This window comes from Calonectris borealis, chromosome 1, assembly GCF_964195595.1.
Source record: "Calonectris borealis chromosome 1, bCalBor7.hap1.2, whole genome shotgun sequence".
Taxonomy (NCBI): Eukaryota; Metazoa; Chordata; class Aves; order Procellariiformes; family Procellariidae; genus Calonectris; species Calonectris borealis.
The window spans coordinates 32,265,801-32,281,947 of NC_134312.1; the positions used below are offsets into that span (position 1 = coordinate 32,265,801).

The 16,147-nt window shown below is 34.6% G+C and overlaps 1 protein-coding gene across 11 annotated transcripts in view; it reads left to right on the forward strand.

The window, feature by feature from the left end:
* PNPLA8 (patatin like domain 8, phospholipase A2) overlaps positions 1–16,147 on the forward strand; it is a 42,380-nt gene that overhangs the window by 13,525 nt on the left and 12,708 nt on the right. For 3 of the 11 annotated variants that reach the window (XM_075147854.1, XM_075147837.1, XM_075147826.1), the window contains exons 7-8: positions 3,654–3,711; positions 5,936–6,130. In XM_075147854.1, coding sequence (XP_075003955.1) covers positions 3,654–3,711; positions 5,936–6,130 — 253 coding nt within the window. The other 8 variants (XR_012673274.1, XR_012673286.1, XM_075147872.1 and 5 more) reach the window with 8 other exon arrangements.

The following is a 16,147-nucleotide window of genomic DNA, read 5'->3' on the forward strand; positions in this document are numbered from 1 at the left end:
AGGGAGATGCTATGCCTACACAACATTTTATTGAAACAGTAGGGATTCCTGCAGGCTTCCTTGTGCTGTGGAAGCCTAGAACTAAGAAGGGAATCTCTTTATGGCAATGAGAAGGTCAGGTCTAACTTTCAGTCATTGCATGGAAAAACTGCTTTATGTTTTGTTTTAAATTTAAAAGCCTCACCTGTGCTGGCTGGGTTTTTGTTGTTTAAATGGTAGTAGATTTGTCAGCCTTACTTGAAATAGAGAGTATCCGTTTACAATATCCAGGCATGCAATGTACGTTTAGCCCTACCACAATATCGTTGGTATTATTTTCTGTCAGAAAGTATTCTTGTTGAAAATAATTAAGCTAATGTTGCATTAGGTTAATGTTGCATACATTCATGAGGCATATTATAAATTCCATTTCAGAAAATGACAACTAATTTTGATTAACTAACTTTTTATTCTGAGTGCTGTAGGGAATTGATTTTGTGTCTTACATATAAGTTTATTTTAACTCTTCTTATGTATTCCTTGAATTGCAGTTTGAGGACTGGTTTTAATCAGTTACTTTTATTACTCTGTGCAGAAAATACTTACAGTATGGCAGTCTATGTAATGCTATATTGAATTGCATTTGTAAGAAGAACCTGGCTTACAGTTCCAAGTTTTCTGTTTTCTTTTGACTGTTGTTTACATATACAATTTTATTTTTTCATACTGTCTTGAGAAGCTACTGGACAAATTTGGTGAGCAGCTAGGGGTTTTCACAAGCTAACTAAAATCCCATACTGGGAATTTGTAATCTTGAGAAGCAATCGAATACTGTATAGAGCGTAGGGTAAAAGTTTACATGTTCTCTGCTGGTAGGAAAATGGATAATGCATGTGTTTGGGATTACAAGTAATAATACTTCAAACCGGTATTTGTTACGCAAATTGAAATATAAATTGGGACTGCTCTCTAGTGACTAGATGGGCAACACATTCTGTACCAGTTAGTCACTCCAGACGTACTTAAAATATTTTGCAGCATTATGAATGACATGTTATGTATCTTTATGGAACACTGAATAAAAGTCTGTCCTGTAGGTTTGGTAAAGATGTCATAGTTTCCTGGTACTTTTGTTGTTGTTGTTAGAAGGGGGTAAAAGTTACAATTTTGCCTTTTGAATTGAATGCTCTTTCTCCAGGCTGTTTGATTGCACCCTGGCTGTAGCCCATTAGAATGTTTCTTTAAGCATATGGTTGGCAATACATTCTTCATATTATTATTGAAATAAGTGTTGCAATATTAGTGACTCAAAGCAATGCAAGAGCAACATTTGTGAAGGTGACTTGGTGTTTAGGTAGGTCATGTCTAGAGGACGTAGGTAACAGGCAGACACAAACAAAGCAGATAAATGGAAAAATAGAATGGCAAATGAAATTATGTGTAAAGTAATAACCCATGAGTGAAAAAATGTAAAATGCTTACAAGATTTAAAATAACTTTAATATCAAAAGTGATTTGGATGTTGTTATGGACAGTTTAATGAAATATCTGTATGCTTTTGGTCAAACAAGATGATTCAGTGATGGTTGGGATTGAAAATGCAGAAAATATTATAATGCTGTTATATTAATCCATAATACAGTTTCATTTAAAGTGCTATTTACAATCCCAGTTACCCTATTTTAGAGAATGTTTCTGCTGCAAGATTAGTAAAAAGCAGCTAGTGACCTAAAGACAACTCACACAAAGGAATTGAGACTGTTTATCATTAAAAAAAGCAAACAAGTTAAACCGGTAATTTGAGATAGTAAGATATTTTGAGAATTACCGTTCTCATCTTTTCTTCAAGAACAAGGGACTATTCAATAAAATTAAAATTAGTAGACTTACTCCTTTGACACAGTATGTGAAAAAAACCTGGAATTAATTGTGTTGTGACTTTGGTAAAGAAAATAATTGAACAGTGAGGCTTGACGAAGACATTTATATAATACACAATTACAGTATTAATGCTAGCAACAAAACGAAAATAAATTTGGAGGTGATATTAAACTTTTATCTTTAGACCTTAATGTCTAAAGTTGCATAGTAGTTTAAGGGATTTCTTGTACCTGCTCTGAAGCATCAGTTCCTGGCCTTCATAAGAAACAATATGTGAGAAAATAATTATTCAGTTTGACAGTTTGTGTAATTAAGCAGGGGATGTTGCTTATGCAGTTTTTTAATCTTTGCATTCAGGGTTTGGGAAAAAATATCTAATACAGTGATGCAAATCAGTAGATGTCTTTCATATCTCACCTTTGTCAATCTCATTTTTTACTTCTGAATATTCCTACTTCTTGGTTCTGTGTGCCTTCATCTCTTTTTGTAATCGGTTAGTGCAAATGCTCTTCCCCTTTTGGTTGGTGACTGTGAAACTGGAATTAATGCATTTATTGGAAAAAATAAAATAGCACCATTGATGGTAAGAACTGGGTCAGCAGCAGTCTTCAATCATAGGACTAGAAGCTCTCCCCCTTCCTTCCTCCCTCTGAAGGACACGTAGACAGCTATCCTTCAAGTACAGATATCCGCTAGTGGAACAGTAACTTGTCCTACCTCCAAATACAGTTTACTGTCTATATTGAGGACTGCTGCTATTGTAGCATTTAAAGCTTCTTTTATCTTCTGGCCTGACTAGATTGATAAAGGTGTTGTTTTTAACAGTGGAAGTGCTACTACCTACTGTCACAGTAGTTTGAGCTATAGATGGATGATCTCTTAACAGCAACACATGGAATCACCTTACTTAAAAAGTGTGGCAATACTGAAAACTGTCTTTGCAGAATAAGGTAGATGCGCCACCTCTGTTTGTGTGGGCTGTGTTCAAGGGGAGGAAGAAAACTTGCTGGTTTAAATGAAAGCCTCTTTGGAATCGTTATGGATGAGCACCCACTCTTTGTAGCGTTTTATACCTTTACTGTAAGCAAATCGAAGTTGAAACAGATGCTGATAGGAGATTATTGGCTAGTACGCTGATATCCTTCAGTCTCCTGCACTATGCAGGAGGGCTACCTTCTAGTTAGCAATTAGAATACTGACCCTAATGCTGATGTGATGATAAATTACAATGCTGACCATTCATGTGATTTCACTGTCAGATTTATAAAAATGTATGCATATGAAAAAATTCCAACTGAAAAATGGATGTTAAATGCATATTGAATTATTGTTATGGAATGTTACATATACGTTTTTTAACTTTCTTCAAAAATCATGTAGAATGTTGTCTTTCTTTCCTTAGCTTTTGTTTTCATAACAGTTCAGGAGAGCAATTTTCATTACTATAAAACCGCTTAATAAAGGTGTTGATTTTTTGATTCTTAAATGTAGCAAAGTACTTTGTTTTCCTCTCACAAAATAGTTGAGTAATCCTGATGATTTATGGTTAAGTATATAGTAAAGTGAATAACTGAATCAAGACCTAAATCATTCTTCAGACTTATTTGCAAGAAGAAGCCTAGAAGGTTTGAAATATTGGTCCATTGAAGTCAACCATAGAAATACGATTATTAAAGTGAAATCCAAGCATCGCTTCTTTTAAATGCAAAGTTCTCAGAAGTAAGGGATGATAAAAATGTCTTTTGTTCATGCTAAACTGATGGAGCATTTTCAATTTTTAAACTTATTTCTAGAGAAAAAATGGGCTCAAATCTTATGATTGAAACTACAAGAAATTCCAAATGTCCGAAGGTAAGTACAGTTTTCTAAGGTAAATAGTAGCTGTGTATTCCATAAGTACTTTTAAGAGTTCTGAGTAAGAGTACTATCCCTAGAAGAATATTGGATAAACAGCATGAGTGTTGATATGTTCTCCAAGCTTCCATATGAGATAACCCATGCTTTTACAGGATAAAAATTCATTAGATTCTTAAATTTCTGCAGCAATTTCTCATATTTTTATTTAATACTTTAAGTTAGAGTACATTTCAGAGATGTTAAAAGGCTTATAAGCAGAGAAATACTAGGTCAAATTCTTGGAAGTTGTGCAGTTTGTTTTTTCATATAAGAGAATTCTAGTATCTAGAGATCCTGTCATGTCAACTGTGATCTGTGTTATTGTGAAGGGAGAGAACAGGGTTTCTCCTCACTTTATCTGGATTACCAGGTTTTCTCCAGTCACGTTCATAGGCCCCAAGATCTCTGGTCTTCCTGTATGATCTAAAGGGCTCCAATTAATTGGAAGGGTGTTATATACAGCAGCAGCACAAGAGTGAAAGATGAGAAAGCATGAGTATTTTATTTTTGGTGAAGGATAGGGTGTGAAGAAAGAAGAGAAATATAATAGCACATATTTCAGAACAATCTGTAATTAACAGGTGTTTTGGTGTCATAGCACTATATTCAATGCTTTACTGTTAAATGGAAGATATTCACATTTTTCTAAACATAGAAACATATGCTTGGCTGACTGCGTTCCTAGTCCATGTCTAAAACAAGGACATGAAAAGGCTGGAGTGGTATGTTGCTTTCTGAGAGAGAATCTATCCTACATTGACTTGAAAGTTATCTTTGAACCGGGATCTTTGGCTTCCTTCCATGTTCTTCAGTAATAAAATGTGAATATAAATAGAGTTGAAACTAGCTATTCCCAGTAATCGCTTTGTAGTGCTGGCAGTGGTGGCACTCTTTACAAGGCACAGCAAAATCAAAATAAAACATGCAGCTGTGTGCTCTGCTGCTACTAAATTCTGGAAAAAACCATCTTACCATGAAGGTGCTTAGCACTTTACAACTTAGACTGCATCATGAGGTGGAAGTGTATATGGGTATTACCAAAAATAAATTCAAGCATCAGTTTCATAAGTTTTCTATTAAATTTTCTCTTAAATTTTCCAAATTTTTTTTTTCTTACTGCTTCTAGTAGTGCTTAGAACCAAACCTTCCTTTTGACAAAAACAGGAACTTTTCCTCCATCAAATGATGGAGTACGAATCATACATGTGTTTTGCTTCTGCATTGTCCTATAGAAGTTATACTTTTCTTGTTTTCTTTTTTATAAGGCTGGTCTTACTGTGAATTAAATGATTTAACTTATGTAGCTGAAGAATGGAAATGAATACAGTGATATCACAGCGTCAGCTGCTAGTGCTGTTGAATAATGTTTCCCAAAAACGCTCTGCTCTGTAAACAAAATACAATTGGACACCCACTTATCTGAACAGTGCCAGCCAAGCTGGGTGCATCATCACTAAAAGGTCTTGCACATTCTAACACTCATCCATAACTATAGGTGCTTTCACCTCATGTGATTGTATCTGTAAGATGTGATTTTTTTGCCGTCATACATTTTGTCTTACGGAGATACCATTTTGGCTTTTCACTTAGATTTACATATGTGACTTTCTGTTAATGACATTTCAGTGTCCTTCCAAAAAACCTTGAAAGATTTATGTTTGATTCTTTTGGTTTTTTGTTTGGGAGAGATTCTTCCTGCAATCCTTTAACTCAGCTTGCAATATTAAGTAATCGTTTTCTTGGAGAAAGAATTTGGTTGACATTTCTAACATTCATATTTAATGGCATTGTTGCATTGCTGGTTACAGACTTTTGAGAACAAACTACTATTCATAAAGGCAAAACGTTTTAAAATCATATGGGTGACACCAGTTTTTTGTTTAAATATCGATGGGTAGATACTGGTAGAAACAGAATAGCCGTGGAAACAATTAATTTCAGGTTAAAAATAGCATTTTCTTTAGGGAGTTTGGTTTTTGGTTTAGTGTGTTGGGTTTTTTTCCTTTCGCTTTTTAAAATTTAAAAAATTTTGCATTATAAAAAAGTAAATAAATAATGAACGAAGTAGAATTCCAGAGATGCCCTTAATGTATAAATTGAATTTCATATTGTGGAAAGTTGTCATTATTATTATTATTACCACCATATATAACTATTTTTGTTCCTCCTAACTCACTAGGTAGCTGCAGTAAGCACCATTGTAAACAGAGGTACACCACTGAAAGCATTTGTCTTTAGAAACTACAATCACTTTCCTGGTGTTAAGTCTCATTACATTGGAGGCTGTCAGTATAAACTGTGGCAGGCCATTAGAGCATCATCTGCTGCACCGGGTTACTTTCAGGAATATGTTTTGGGCAACGATCTTCATCAGGTAAGTTGAAATCTTCTCCCTTAGTAAATATTTTTCAATATTATACCTGAGAAAAAAGTTGTCTGAATTTCTGAATCTGAACTAAGCAGTAAGTTGTTAGCAGAAAGGAAGTCTAGGATGGATAGGGGTAAGAAAGGAAATTTTTAGCTTGTGTAGTCCTTACAGAACTAGAAAAGGTATAGGCTTAAAAATCTTAGTCTTCTCAATACAAACTTAAGCTTTTCTGCTGTTCCTTTATTCTCTGCCTGGAAGGAAACCTTATATGAGTTGTAAATTGCTTCTGACTTCCTGCTTACAACTGGTATTTCGTTGAGCATTATTTCACTAAACAGCTGGTATGACTTAAAATTTAACAATACTGTAAAGTGTGAAAAAATCAAGTTATGCATTTCAGTGTTGCTTTTGTTAGTGCATAGTTTCAGTTTACGGTCTACTTTTAATTCTTTCCATTGATAGCTTATTAAGCTCTACCCTGGTTCTGAGCTAGTAAAAAGAATAAGAGATGCCAACGGCAGTAAGATTAAACTCAGAGGACAACTGCAAAAGAAATTCCCTTGAGGATAAAGCAATGTCTCCTATCAACAGTGCATGTTATTTTATTGTATTATAGTTTCCGGTGATCCTGGTTAGTAAAGAGCAAGGCAAATTAATTTCTTTAGTAGTTTTTTAACCATTGTGTTCTTGTCCTCCAGTGCCCCTTTTTTGTACTGCAGCTCTCTGAATTTTAAAAGAATCCTTTTTACACTACATATTAATTTAAAACTATTAGTATTTATTTTTAAAAAGATCTGTTGCAGATCTGTGGCAGAAAGGACTACAAAGGGTGACTGAGCCAGAGACCTTCAGCAAAGACGGCATAGGATTCTATCACTTAAATTTCAAGAAAGCATCTATTACATTTCCGTCATATTAATTCATATGGTGGCATTAGCCTAAACTACTGGAAAGCAATAACAGCATATTTTGAGTAATAAGATGTACCTGGATCACATACAGAATTTCTCATGGTGTCCATTAAAAGACCGTGTAATCTAATTAGCATTCTAATGTGCATGAATAATACTGAAGTTAAAAGACTAACAGATAAATAACGCGTATAAGATGAAATAGTGAAAAATTCATTAGATTAAGAGATAATAAACAGAAGCATTGATACAGAGAAACAGCTAGAATTTAATCTGAAAAAAGCATACTTCCATATTTTGAATTAACATTTGTAAGGAGATGGAGTAACTATATTCATCTATATAAAAGCTCTAAAGTTGGGGGATGAAGGGGAAGGGTTCCCATGGAGGGCAGGATGGTGCTACTACATCAACCAGATTCTGAGAATTTTTCCATTTCATTCTGTTTCCCCTTTTTGTTTAGGGTCTTTTTTTTCCCCACCCTTCCCGCCCACCCACCCCCTCCCCCCACAACCTCCCCAGTATAGTACATCTTCTTATCCCCAAAACATTTTAATCAAATACTACGTGAAATAAGCAAATAAATTTTTGGGGTTTTTTTAAAGCTAAAAATGGAGTAACACATCAGATATTCCAAGCCTAAGCACTGCTTGAAATCCTGAAATGTGGTCATCTTCCATCTGGCCAAGCAAAACTGGAAAGGGAGCTGCTTTAGCCTTTGGAGCTGTTCCAAGCTGCTCCTTAACTGCTTGAATGGGTCAGTGTTAAGCTATGTGAAGCACTCTTCTTCCTCTTCTCACCTTTCCACCCCCTCTTTCCTTGAATTGAGAGTACTTCAAAGTCTGTCTGTGCTTCTGTATGAAGAATAGCTAAATAAACAACATGATTTTTAACTTCTATATAGTGCTTAGACAATTATTTGTCTTAATATCATTTCTGAATTGCCAGACTTGTGTGAAATGCAGTAAGGTGGATATTGATTTCGTCTATATTCACTTTTAAGTCAAATTTACCAGACTAGAGAATGTATGATTAGTGTTAATAGAGATCAGATCCAGTATTCTCAGACACACAGAGCAAGAATGAAGTCTAGCTCATTTTTTCTTACTGCAGACTCTTTGGACAAAGCCCTTCCATGTGATCTTACCAATGCTGTTTCACAAACTCACCATTCTTTTCCATTTGACGTATTTTAATTATTAGAAAGCAAGGGCTTAGGATGTGGTTCACCTTTGTTAAGCCATAAGGAACTAAATATGTTTTCAGTACTAAAACTGTTTATTGTAGTAGAACTAGATGCTAAATCTTCTGACTTAAACTTTCATATCATCTGAAAATCTCTCTTCTACCCAGGCATGATATTTAAATATTTTTGAATTCTTTTAGAATCCAAAGGTTGTCATCTTTCATGTCTTTCATGCTTTCATGCTTTTCTTTCCCCAGATTACACTTTTCTTACCACATCTCTATTTTCATAATTATCTATTTTCTGTGGGATGTGCTTGGTTTTTTATGAACAGCGGGCTAGCAAGGTGCTACATGGGAAATGCTACATAACTGTCTTTAATGCAGATTTCTATCTCAGATTATAAATCCACCACTGCACACTCAAGCTACCTTGAGTTATCTTGTTTTAACCCTGGGGTAAGAGCCTCCATGCATGTAGCAGACTGTTACCCTTATGTTGTTGGGTGTAATGGTACCTCAGTGGAAAATGCAAGGTAATCAAGAGTTTTATTTCTATTAAAGTATCCAAGATCAATTGAGAAGAATACGTATGCACAAAGACGTTTTTAAATAAATAAAATCCTAAGTGCAGTCAAACTCCTGTTTATAATAGCTTTGTGACTATTTTTGAAGTATGTTAATAACTCTTCGTCCTTAGTTAAGCTCATATCATAAATACGAGAGAGTAGATTTTTTGTTAGGCGTCTTTATTCAAGAAGTACACTGCAATTGTCGTGTTAAGTTCATCAACCAGGTCATGTATGATACTAACATTTGTAGTTTATATGGAAATACTTCCTCTTTTCTTTCTTACCACTTTAAGCCTGTACGCTATCTAACAGCTTGGGCTGCTTTTGAACTACAGAAGTAAATAAAGCATAACATTGTTAGACATTGTCTTTCTCGATAGTACCATGATTTTTGTAAAGTGCATCAGCACATTACTCATTAATTGATAATAATAATTTATGCCAAAGGCTTCAATATTGTAGTACAGTGTCAGAAAGATGATAGTCTTTTGAGGATTTTTTTAATGGATTGGAAATTTCCATTAATTAATCAACATAATCTCTTTTCTGAACATAAACCATGCTACTTTCTTATTAATTTACATATAATCTGCTTCTGCAGTGTTGATATTTCTAAATAATTCAAAGATAGAGATGGCCAAAATGTGAAAATGAATGTAAAATGTCTGTGAAAATTCAGAATAGTAAATACAATGGGATTTGTTTCCTGGCTTTGAAGTTTGGGACTCTAAAGGATTATATATGGAGACCAGGTTTTGTATTGGCTTATCAGTCAGTTGTACATTTAAACGTGAATGAAAAGCACTCTGTCTTAGGACTCTTCAAATGTGTGAAAATATTTATTTTGATACTGGAAATTTAGTGAATTTGTTTTATGGTCAGCCTGCATATTCTTGTCTTATGTTATCTAGCTTTTGTTGAAATTGGAGTCCTTTTGCAAACTGTGTGAAGTAGTTGAATGAGAGTTATGCATAGGGTTGAGATTAATTCGTAAAGATTTTATGTATGACCCTAGACGTATATGCTGGAATCATGCCTGAACTGAACTGTAGCTGTTTGCTTTAACCCTTGCTTTTCCGTTATATATATATATATTTATATATGCATGTGTATTTGTGTACACACATGCATGCCCTTTCTCTGGGAACATTCCAGTCTGACTTCCTGTACTAGTCACTATAAATGTTCGAGGGGATTGTAAAGTGTGTTAATTTATTAATAAGGTAATAAATTATTTTTACAATTCTTCTGATGTAATTGTTTAGAAAGATATTTCTAGGTGCCTGAACACTTACTCTTATTTGTGCTGCAGGTTGCACAAACCAGCTGATGCCAGGTTTGTTAAATTTCTGCAAAAAGTAAGCAGCTCAAAAACAAATAGCAATATTTACATTCAGGTCAATCATGCCATGGTATCTGGTTCCTCTCTGTCAAGTAGGAAAAAACAGTGCAGCTGTTGGTAGATGAGGGGAGGAGGATTAATATTCTTTGTGGTTCAAAAGAGGAACACATTAACATTCAAAGGGATTTAATCCCTGTAACATGCTTCTCCAGGAACTGTGCAAGTCAAGAGAGACCAAGTCATGATGTTACAATATAGAAGCTGTATTGCCACATATGTCAGCTTTTTTATATTAAAATCTATTTATGAAGCACTGAGGGTCTCTTAACCGCTCCCCAGTCCCGTTAGAACCAGTGATGGTTTTTTTTTCCTATTTCCCTTGGAGGGGTGTTGTTTCTTATATATATTCCTCTTTTTTTCCCTTTTTTTTTTTTCTCTGTAGTGTGAAAAGCATTTGGGATACTCAGTAATGTCACTTCAATAGGCAGTACAGTATGCTGAGAAAATTGCCAATTAATTAAAAGAGCAATTTCAGATTTAACAAAATCGTTATGCACACTTCATTTACTAGATTTTACAGTAAAAACTAAGTTTGTCCCACAGGATTAATTAAAAGGGCAGCAGGGGTTGTGTGTATGTGGTGGTGGTGAGTTTAACAAAGCCACAGATTTTTCTCAAAATGAAATACGCTCAATTTAATGCAAGGGACTTGATCACCTTTTCTTTGATAGCTTCCCATGATTTCATTGCTGCATTACAATTCCATTTATTAAAATGCTGGTCTTGACTTATAGTAGTGTTCAAATAATCATATTTTCTTTGAGCAAGATCAGATTCTAAAGCAGTTAAATTGGCAGCTAATTTGTTAGTGGAGTTTTAGTAATGCAGGTGTAAGAGGATGTGTGGTGAGAATACAACATAGTAATAAAAAATATGTATAGTACAATAATATGACGTAATTAAAATTTCAAGTCTCACCTTCATTAAAAAAAGATAATACATAGTTCTTTATATTTTTCAAACTTTTCCCTTCCTTTTTTTAGGCAGTAAATCTATAAAGCCATTTCATCTTTGTAGCTTGTTACAGGAGAGGCCTTCAAAAGTGATTCGCTTAGTGGATCCTACCCTAATTGGTTTTACACGGTAGCTTTTAAAATTAGATTCAAGGGTGCTTCCCAGGCTCTAAGAAGACATAGAATATAGGTCACATTGAAGTTCTTTTCATTCTTAGGATATGCCACGGTGATCAGTATGCACTAGAGCTTATACAGACTGAAGTTTAATAGGTGTATCTTGTTCTCACAATGATAGAAACAAATATTTCTTTGTTTCTCTGTCTACTTGTTGCCATACACATTTTCCTACAGCCTTGGAGGCAATGTCGCCTACTGTTTAAGGAAGAGGGAATTTGCTGGAATGTGTTAGCACATGGATATGTGCATTTCTTTTTCTCTTATGGATTCTAGAGGTTTGGTTAGCAGCTCTTAAGGTGGACGCGCATGGTGCAGTTTATCAGCCTTCGTGAAATTGCTGTGGTTACTGCACCAGTAGTATTTTGCAGAGCAGACTGCTTGCAAGATTCCCTGCTGCAGGGACTTGCTAAGTGAGGTGTTATTGGAAGATTTGTTTAGTGAAATGAAATTGAGAGTATATTTTGTTTGGGCATTTAACTTGGATACATTATAGTTTTTTATCTCCAGTGATTCAGAGTGATGCTTTGTTAATGTAATTTTCAGAGTGCTTATTTAAAAAAAAAAAAAACACCTCACTCCACTCCCAAATGAGCTGTATTACATTTATCTATTTTTTCACTTAGACTTCTGAGTCCATATGTCTTTAGTGACACTGTTTACCAGCTAATATTTGCTGTAAAACAGAGGAGGCTGGTATAGTGAAAAATTAAGAACTGAGTCAATCCAGTATGCACCAGAGCTTATACAGACTGCGGTTTAATAAGTGTATCTTGTTCTCAATCTCTGTACAGACAATCTAGGTTGCTGCTCTCAAGTTCTGATGTTATTGGCCACCGTTCCTTAGATTAAAAAGAACAATTTACTGTCAATTCTTGATAGCTTGTAGTTTTTATTTTCCCAGGTTGTATATCTGTCTAATACTGACTTGAATGGGGCCATATTTCCATATGAAATAGCCTTGTGATATTCATTACAAATAAAAGCCTAACAATATAGTGGGACTATTGGTATACTGTTACCTCTTCCTGTAAAGAAAGCTTGTTTATGATATATAGTGGTCTGGTGCTTAATGCGAACAATCACTTAGTGCTTTGTCAGCTACCATCCAGCCTCTAATTTGCCTTCTGTGTTGTAGTTTAGGAAACTGCCCTCTGCTTGTCGTGGATACAGGTCTTAGTCCTGTGATAGGAATAATTTTGACCATGTAGGCAAAATGTGCATAAAGTCAATTAGTTCAATACCCAGTGCATCCCCATTAGTCAAATAGGGCACAACGCCTAAGCCCTATTTCCTTTACTGAGCTGCTCTTCCAATACAAGGATTAATCTATAGTGTTAATTTTGCAAATCCCAAATCAGTTGGCAATCTCTTCAAAGATTCTTTACCTTGCAATATTTCTTTTACTGAGAGTATATTTACACTGCTGTTTTTAGTAGCAGATATATTTTAGATTTTTCCCTACAGAATTTAGAATTATTTCAGCTGTCATTTCCTTAGGAAAAAAAGATAAGGGAGTGTAGAACGAAACAGTTTCCCTCAGGTCAAAATCAGTCCTCTGTCATGGTTGCCAACTGCATCATAGACTGTAGTTCAAAAACATGTAAAGCTGTCTTTGCTGTTGCTACCCTGTGGAAGGTAATTTCAAGATCTTTCTTCATTTTTCTCATGGCTAGAAAATTTCTGATTTTCACTCTTCAGTCTATTCGTAGCTAATGGATACAAATTGTCCTTGTGCCGGTAATGTTCTCTAGTTTAATTAACTTTTCTTCTTGTAGTATTTATTCTTCTGATGTGTATATAGAAAGCCCTCATACCCTTTTTTGTTTTGTTTGTCTGAATATGCCAGCCTGTCTCAATCTTGCAAAAGAGACTCTGTGTTCTCTTGACCATCCTAATGGTCCTTCGTTGCACCTGCTGCAGTTTGAGTAATCTTTCTTGAAACTGGACTATTCAGCGTGTTTTGGCATGACCCAAGACATACTGTGCAAAGTTGAATGATATACCAGATTCAAAATTAGAATTTCTGAATTCGAAGCAAAATTCAGAGGAGTTAATTTGATCAGGCTGGAACAGTGTATTCTAGATGATGTCTTAATTGTGTCATTTATTTCCTATTTCAGAGGAAGGTACCACTTAGAATTGCAGTTGCCTTTCAACAGCTACTTCATATATAAGTGGTTAAATCATTCTGTGATAGTGCTCTACTCAGATCTTTCTCATGGTTGATCTGATTCCAACTTAGTTCTGAAGAGCATAGCTTTGTGTTTGAGCACTTTGCTTTGGTTATATGTCATCTCCTTTGGGTTTCCTTAGACCGTAGACTTGTTCTGTATTTACAGTAAGGCTTTTGTATTTGCAGAGCCTCTAACTTTATAGTAACAGATTTCATTAGCAGTTGCATGCTTTTGAGAAAATAACAATAAAGAGGATGAGCCCCAAACCAGCCATTGAGTAACTGATAGAAAACAGTCCCAGCTGAAGACTTCCCCATTTAATATAGACTGTTGTCCCATCTGATCAGCCAGTTCTTTCTCCACTGTAATCTCTTTCATCACTTCCAGTGGTCTGGTACGTAAGGTGCTTTATAAATCCAGCTTTTCTTCATCTTAAAATTTCTGTTTCAATTTCTAACTGCCTTTGATAAACCCATCTTGTATTTTGCCATCTAGGCATGTACTTCTTAATTTAGAGGACTCATGAAAATGCAGAATTTTTCCTTCAGTTCTTTTTCCTGCTTCCCCTACCCCCCACCATGCATACAACAAATACTAGGTAGTTCACATCCAAATGCTGAACCCTTCACATCAATTATCGCCAGTAATTTGTTCACTTTCTTACATTTTACCCATTTTAAGATCAAATCCTCTAGTTATGAACCTGCTTTGTTTCAGTTGCAATGAAATTAAATCTAATGTTTGAGTCAACAAATAAAGAATAAAATTGTATGAAGAAGTTTAAATAGCTTACATTGTTTTATAAAAAAGGGGGGTTTTATCCAATTTCAGTTTGAAATTACAATATGAAAGATAAAAAGAAATTTGTGGAGTGTGTAATATATTTAGTTTTAGAAGTTGGCTGTAGAGTTAGCTTACAACATTCTGATTATTGTACAGTTTCAAACAGATGAATGAACAGCAGGTTTTAAGTAGCATTTATCAGTGATATATCCAATAATATGAATCACCTGGATTCCCTATGGATCATTACTAGTCTTCATACTCTTCCGTATTTTTGTCAAAGCATTTTGAATTTCCTGCCATTTTACTATTTCTTAGTAAACTGACAGCTAAAAGCGTAGACCAATTAGTTAGCAAAACTAATATCAATAAGTATTATTAATAACACTCAGGTTATTGATGTAAAAATATATTGAGTCTTAAGAATATTTACATTGTTAGCTTGGGAAATGAAATTTAAAGAATTTTGAAATTTTTAAAAATCTAACATGGTCAGCTTTCACAAGGATTAGGATATCTCTGGATCTGGAATTTCTTGCTCACTTGTGGAGGTTTTATAGTAATATGATTCTTTTGTGTAACTACTAGAGCTTTCTCCTTAGTCTGATACATCCCATCATGGCAAATAGAGTTTTTATATGCTTCCTAAATTAAACATTGTCAGAAAGGACAAAACTTCTAGACTTGAGCCCCTTAGTGTCATCTGAATCCAGAACGATTTTATTCAGATCCGTGGGGTTTTTTTGGTTGGTTTTGTTTGTTTGGGGTTCTTCTGGTGTACTCTTGAGCGTTGCCTGTGCTTCATAAACATCGGGAGAACCCGAGCTTGGGCCTGTGTTTGGGGCCAGTATAGATTCAACCACAGGCCAGTTTTTTCTCTTAGGTTGCACACTATGATCCTTGCTTGTAATATTACAGGCAATTCATCATTTGGGAAACACAGTTAAAATACTATTTTGGTGATGTATCCTGTTGTTCATTGAAGAATTCATGTAATTAAATCTGCGGTGCACAGCTTATGCTTTTAATGACGATATATTTTATTGCCCAGTAATTCTTTCTTTCATGAAGTCTGCTACTATTTAGCAAGTCTTCATCAGTACAGTGTAAGAGCACATTTTCTGTATCTGACATAAACCCATGAATTCAGTAATGTCTTCAGAGCAGCTGGTCATTTCTGTGAATTAATGACTCAATGGGATGAGTTAATAATTTAAGATAATCACCTAGCAGTCTACTTCAGCTGATCATTCATTCTAAAGAAATGTCAAGAACAAACATGGCTAATGTAGAATAAAATAATGTAAAATAGATTATTAAATATTTAGCTTATAATAGCAATAGTATTGATAGCTCTCAGAAGCATTTAGCGTAACATTTGTGTCTATGCAAACAGTGTATTACAGTGTTGCTAATTTTTAGGAAAAAAATTATAAATACTGCATGGGAGAACAGTAAACTTTCAAACTTTATGAGATTTTTTTATTTGTTTTTTACTTTATGTAATGTGATCTCAGTATAATAAGCACAAGACATTTATTTCAGGAATTTAAAGGAGCATCTCTGCCTCTCCTTAAATAACAGAATCGGTTCATTCTGAAATTGTTAGAAATTTGATGTATAGGAGGATTGCGTTAATATCTTTGACCAGTTAAGGCCTCTGTTGGGAATCAGCATAGTGCAGAATGCTTCGTAAATTGTATGTAGTTGACCCAACAGCATCCCTATTAGCATGATTACGAAGCAAGGGTGAATATTTCTAAATAAATTGCATAAAATATTTGTATAAAGAGATAGCTGTAGGTCATTGTATGCTTTATAGAAAATTATCTAATTTATTAAAAAAATCTTTTCTCACTCATC